At 34.4% G+C, this 6,823-nt stretch overlaps 1 protein-coding gene and 1 long non-coding RNA gene across 2 annotated transcripts; one reads left to right on the forward strand and one right to left on the reverse strand.

Annotated features, from left to right (window-relative positions):
- Window positions 1-1,681: 1,681 nt before the first annotated feature.
- On the reverse strand, window positions 1,682-3,302 carry LOC128025194 (uncharacterized). Its single transcript, XR_008186110.1, has 3 exons — window positions 2,954-3,302; window positions 2,782-2,844; window positions 1,682-2,702 (listed from the first exon to the last, which is right to left on the reverse strand). It is a non-coding gene; the product is annotated as an uncharacterized LOC128025194 (long non-coding RNA).
- Window positions 3,303-3,578: 276 nt separating this feature from the next.
- On the forward strand, window positions 3,579-6,332 carry LOC128025193 (desumoylating isopeptidase 1). The gene is made up of 6 exons (XM_052611277.1): window positions 3,579-4,021; window positions 4,174-4,195; window positions 4,376-4,445; window positions 4,582-4,691; window positions 4,871-4,993; window positions 5,095-6,332. The coding sequence occupies exons 1-6, from the start codon at window positions 3,934-3,936 to the stop codon at window positions 5,183-5,185; spliced, it is 504 nt and encodes a 167-aa protein (XP_052467237.1). The 5' UTR covers window positions 3,579-3,933; the 3' UTR covers window positions 5,186-6,332.
- The last annotated feature ends 491 nt before the right edge of the window (window positions 6,333-6,823 follow it).

Raw genomic sequence — 6,823 nt, forward strand, 5'->3', positions numbered from 1 at the left:
TGATAGACTTGACAATTTCTTAAGGAGAGATTGCTTTTCTACTCCAGATTACTTGGTTTCCTATTAAAGAGAGAGACTGCATAGTGCACTTGATACAAATGCACCTTTAACATCTCAGACTGTCTATTTTACTAATACTGCACCTTTGTTTACATCAGAACTGGGCACACTCAATTTGTCCAGATTTAAAATTTCAGATCATACTCTTCATCCGTTACCACTGGCGATCCTCAAGGCTCTGTTTTGGGCCCTGTTTTATTTATAGTTTAATTATTACCTCTTGGTTATTCTTAGGAAATATGGAACTAGTTTTGATTACTATGCGGACGAGACCCATCTCTATTTGTCCTCCAAGCCAAATTCTACCTTTCTTTCTTCCTCTATCTTAGATAGATCCCGGTTTTCACACAACTTTCTCAATCTGCATATTGATAAAACAGAGGTTCTTCTTGTTGGCACTAAATCTAATTTGCCAAAATTCAATAGCTTTTCACTCTCCACTTATAATTCTATAATCTCTTCATCTTCTCAGGTTAAGAGTCTGGGTGTTGTCCTTAATAGTACCTTGTGTTTTGAAAAGCATGCAAGCAATACTACACCATCTGCATATTTCCATCTATGTAACATCAGTCGTCCATACATCCATTCCTAGCAATCCAATTCCACAGCCATTGTTGTACATGCTCTAGTCACCTCACACACTGATTATTGTTACTCTCTTCTGTTTGGGTTACCTCACAAACTCCTTCAGTTGGTCCAGAACACAGCTGCCCGTATAATTACTAGAACCTCCTCCATTGAGCATATCTCTTCTGTTCTCTATCATTTACACTGGCTTTCTGTTAAATATCAAGTAGTGTACAATATTCTGCTTCTCACTTTTAAAACTCTTCATAATATTGCACCCTCATATCTCTTCGAGATACACTTGAAGCCTATACTTAGATATTCTTCAATGGTTTCCCTTGTTGTACCTGTTCGTTTAGTCATTATGGGGCCAAGGGCGTTTAGCTGCGCTTCTCCTCATCTCTGGAATTTTCTTTCACAATCTATACGAGAAAGTGATTGTCTGACTACTTTTAAATCATGTGTTAAACAGCTGTTGTTTTGTTGTATGTTGTCTTGATTATTCTGACTATCACTCAACTCTACAGTGTCCTTGAGTGTTTTGAAAGGTGCCTTTAAAATACATTTATTATTATTATTATTAATTGAGTTGTATATTATATAAAGAGTGTGATTACAAAAATAACTAGAAGATGTTAAACTCTTAAACTCTAATATTCTAATAATGTACAAAATTAGACACTCCCTTTATAGTTCATAGCATTAGTTGGTTGTTTTTCCCTTAAACCATCGGTATTGGCAGATGTTATTCTATATTGGCGAAGAAATATATTACCAGTACATGCTAATTTTTAAAGACATAAAAAGAATATAATATTTTTATATAATAGTTCAGTGTTTATTATAAATACCAAATTATTTAAGATTGGCATTTAAACAAAAAAGAAAAAAATGCCCCATAACCTTTAACCAAAACCATTAACTTTGGCAACATTTCTTCTCTAATTCATAATTTTTATTTGTCACATACACATTTATACACAGAACAAAACTTTGCAGTGAAACCAAGTATAATTTCAAGTAATAAACTTCAAGTGTGTCAAAACTGTGAGAATGATGTCGTCTTGCTTTTATTTCTACACTTAGGAATAAGTGTGATTCATAACATAAGTGTAAGGACTAGGTCTTAGCTCCTAAATTAGGGTCTTTTCACACTTGAGTCCTCTTTTAAAAGAACCAGACCACATGAAGACCACAAGTGTGTGTCAAACTTTTCATTACCTGATGGGACACAAGTGTTTAAATAGGTTTAATTTAATACAAATTTTAAATACTTTGCATTTTAAAATCAACTTCTAAATGTCTGTTCAGTAGTCCCTATAACATGACAATTTTAACATGTGGTGCTTCTAATTAAGTGATAAAATAAGGTTAAAAATGTTGTACAAAATAAATATCACCACTACTCATCTCTGCACCAATAAAAAATAAAAACACTGTTTTTCTACCAAATCATATAAAATATCTAATTTATATACACACACACTTTATTTATCTAACACACATACTTAGTATACACTTAAATTTTGCACACAATATATATGTACATACATAACTTCATTTTGTAATATACCTGCCTACAATTGTCATTTGTATATTGTCATTCACTATCTACTTATTTGTATTTTTTATTCTTTTATTATGTGTTTTATGTTCTGTCGCTGTCATTCTGTTGTACTGCGGAGCTTCTGTCACGAAAACAAATTCCTCGTATGTGTAAACATACCTGGCAATAAAGCTCATTCTGATTCTGATTCTGATTATTATTAATATTTCACATACTTTACAAAGGTTTCCGTGACCTCTCAAGAGATCTGTAAAAAGTCTCACGATTTATTTCCATTAACATGATGCATGATGGGATACACTAAGCCTTGAATAGCGCTCTGGAGCGGTATTCGAGATAATGTGGATTTAGTGTGCATTAAGGGTACTGCGTTTTGCCATTTTTAAGATCTGGGACAGTCTTGGGCAATTACTTCCTGTCATGTGCGCACGCTCTCAAGTGTGAGTATTTGGACATCCCCACTGCCCATGGTCTTTTCAGCCAACTGAGCTACTTTCTTGCTTGGCTCCTGAAAAGGGAATCAGTACATGAGATAACTTCCCCATCATATATATGCAATCTGAAAAGCAGATTAGTTAGTTCCCCACCAGGTGAAGCAGGTAGGCGTGGTAGATGTAGACATGCTTGAAGAAGTTTCTTGGGTTCTTGCTCTACCATATACCAATATATGGTAAAAATAAAAGATAATGAATTAATAAAATGTTACAATTTGACTAACCTGCATAGTCATGTCAAAATTTGATTGCTCTCCATCCTCACCTTTTGATGAACATTTCTTTGGATCCATCAACCAGAAACACCAGACTGTCGCGGCCACTGGTTTTGTAAGCACCTATGGATTTAAAAGTAATTAGGAATTTATATTTAATTTAATATAAGTAAGTTAAATGGAGTACAAAGCGTGCAACATATCAATGAACGAATCCTCTTCGTCTTCGTTTTGATAGTACTCTCTCAAATCCGCCATTGTTCTTCGCTTTTTCTAAGAAGCGTTTCAGGGTTGTTTGAAATTAAAGTTTGGGGGGAAACAAAGCAAATTTTCTTAAATGTTATATTTACATTTTCTCTTTTCCGCAAGAGAACTTTGTATTCCTATAAAACCGCGTATGTGTGTATCCAATCAGTGCGCCACAATTTGAGTGACAGCTCCATTAGCGAATCAGAGACGACTATTGAAAAGGCAAAAACCAATGGCGAGACAAAAGCAGATTCACTGGTTAAGGAGGAAGTAAACAAACGTTTCTGGGAGCCCTGAACCGCGTTCAGATTAACATAATAATAACTGTTTACCATTTGTAATGTTATTCTGATATTTAAATATGTATGAACGCAGTCATATTTGTTTTGTTTTTTAGTTTTATTAAAAAAAAATCGCCATCTAGCGTTTTGGAGGTTATTACAGATGTTTGGCAGCTGTGTCTGTGCTGCCATTGGTCGGGTCCCGAAAGAATAATCCATTTGTCATAACCGGTATCGAGATATCTTGAGTCACTGCGACAAGGCGGACGTGAACGCTGCGTTTTATTTGTCAACAATCCGTGGTTCATTGTATTCTTAAAATAACTTGAACCCACAACGAATGCATTTCTTATGTGAATGTTTAATGCGACGATGTAAAGCACTGAAGTCTGGCTTTACGAGTTCAGTCAGAGCGAGAGACTCAAGCTAAGTTTCAGTTTGCTAGCTGTAGAGTTGCTCATTTGTTTGTAAACAACACACGTTTGTTTAAAGTCGTAGCGATGGCTGACGGAAGCTCTTACAACGTGAAGTTGTACATTTATGACGTGTCAAAAGGACTGGCCCGTCAACTGAGTCCCATGATGTTAGGTGAGTTCCGTTTTACTGTTGTTGAAATTTTTTGTTTGTTAATTATTTCGTAAAGTTAAATGGAAATAAGATATTTTATACCTTCTTTAGAAAACACCTTTGGAAGTATGTAAAGAAATGACTGATTGCATGTTTTTTATCCAAATTGACAGGAAAGCAAGTCGAGGGAATATGGTGAGGATTGTTCTTTACTTTTATTATCAGGCAATGCACTGTATACAGTAGATTCCAAAGGTCTTAGACCACTAGTGAAAATGTTTCTATTGTGCATTTGTTTAATTTTAATAAAGAATTGATATTTGATATTTAACGTGTCTTTATTTTATTGCATTATTCTTGAATTACTCAATGAAGGCACACCTCTGTAGTGGTTTATGGGGAAGAGTTTTTCTATGGAGGAGGAGGCATAGCAAGCTGCTTTCCGGTAAGAGATGATCAATGCATGTTTATGAGGCATTTGTTTCTCAAGATATCTGAAAAATAAAAGGGTATGTTAGAGACATCAAACAGGGCCAAATGACTGTAACCCATTGTGATCATGAAATAATGTCATGTTTCAGGGTGGTACTATTCTAGGTATGCCCGATTCCACAGTGGACCTTGGAAACACAGAAGTTCCCCGGGACCTTTTTCAGGAATATCTGTCTTCGCTCAGGGAGTCTACTTACAGGTCAGTATATATCTTAGTTCTTTGCATTTAACAGGCAATTGCATATTTTCCTATTCTGTGTGAAGAGATAAAGAATGGCATATTTGTTTAGGAAATCTCTCATAACGGTTTTGCACAGAAATGGCACAAAAATGACAATCTACATGTGAAAACCTGAGCTTCCTCCTTTTTAACCACAGACCTGAAAAGTATCACCTTTTTGAACACAACTGTAACACCTTCAGCTCTGAGGTCGCACAGTTTATAACAGGAACTAAGATTCCCTCGTACATCACCGAGCTCCCATCTGAGGTGCTCGCTACGTAAGTTTGCCCTTACAGCTTTACAATTAATTACGTCATTGTTGACACTAGTGGTAGTTTTAGTAATAACTGGATTGAATTACACTTTTCCCTCTCCACAGACCTTTTGGACAAGCACTCCGTCCTTTTCTCGATTCAGTCACCATCACTCCATCAGGGAACAATGGCATGAATGGATATGGCCAGCTGTAGATGTGGCTGCATCTAAAAATGTATTAGTACAACAAAATGTGGCTATAATAATAAAAATAATAGTAATAAGAATAATTTTGCCAAGTAAACCAAACCTAAAATAAATCATAAAACTACAAAGTAGCATCATTTTTAATAGGTGATGGTTTGCAGTAATCTTTAAAAGTATGGCAAACTTTTTAAATAGATGTAATGTACCAAAGCAAATTGTATCAGGATTCCCCTAGGTGTCTCTGTTCTACCTCAACACGATCTGTTACTTCAGATGCTTTTAGAGGAATAGAGGACGAGAATTAGGTTGCTATTTGTAAAAATATGCAATGGTGATTAATACTGATCAGAAGAGTGTAAATTAGAGTCCCTTATTTATGTGTAAATTAATTCGACAATTCATGCACTTTTACCATTTACTGTACTTATAAAGTGCTGAACTCCTTTTCATATGTTTAACTCAGTCACTCTTTCTTTAATCAGTCATTCTCTTTCTACTGATTAATGACTCTTTCTGTGTGTTAATTGTTATCTAAACCTTACCTTTACCATTTACATTAATCCTAGTCTGCCATGGATATAGATTAGTGAGGGTTAAAGGGGATCAATGCTATTAAAGGAAACACAATAACAGTGTCACACGGATGAAGCTAATGAATGTTTTATAAAAATGTGCAGGACCCAATAGGAAAGTTGTTCTATTTTTCAAGTTTTTTGACTCTTGTCCATTTGCTTTTTTTATTTGTTACTCTGGCTGCAAATAGTAGTAGAAATAGGAAAGATAGCGGTATAGTAAAAATGTGGCAAAAATATAGTAATTATTAAAAAGCAGTATAGAATTCATAAGGTCTGATGGTAAATGGTCTAAACTCTCTAAAATCCATAGTACCCGTGTAATCCATAACATTTATGTGATTGATTTTTAACCAATTTATACAGATGTGTGAACAATTTATAACTTGAGATTTTATATACGATAAACATTCCTAGTAATAATCTCACAGCTCAAATTATTTTATGTTCAGGTTATGCTGCCTGTTTTTTTTCTGTGCTACTATTGTCCTGGTATTAGCTCTTAATTTTCTGCCTCAAATAAACCTGTTAACCGTCATTGTGTCTCAGCTCTAAACAAATAAAGACATTCTGAAAGTATAAAGATGTGGTTGTTTTGTTCTTGATTGTCAGGTTGCATGGTTTTAGTAACCGTGTTTAGTATCATTGAGATTCTATTTAAATTTTTATTTATATTTTAATATATTTTTTTAGACATTTTCAATTTTCATTTAAACATTTTAGTAATTTTGTTACACATTTTTATAATTTGTAATATTTTTGTAAATATTTAATTCTTTAATACAAGTTATTCTAACTTAAAGCTGCAGTTGGTAACTTTTGACGCTCTAGCAGAACTGCTTGCGTCTTGCGGAAGAACATTGTATCTGTTTATGTCAATGAAGAATCACAACGGTACTGGGTTACTCCGCTGCGGTTCCCCCGAAGCATTCTAAAATAGTCTGAATATAAACACTTATTAAAGATGTACCCTAATGATTCAGGATAGGCTAAAAACAGGTTGGGGAAAATGGATTCATGGTGTACTTGCTTATTATATACATTTTGTAAATCTTGAACACAAAAAAAAGTTAC

This window comes from Carassius gibelio, chromosome A12 (assembly GCF_023724105.1).
Source record: "Carassius gibelio isolate Cgi1373 ecotype wild population from Czech Republic chromosome A12, carGib1.2-hapl.c, whole genome shotgun sequence".
NCBI lineage: Eukaryota > Metazoa > Chordata > Actinopteri > Cypriniformes > Cyprinidae > Carassius > Carassius gibelio.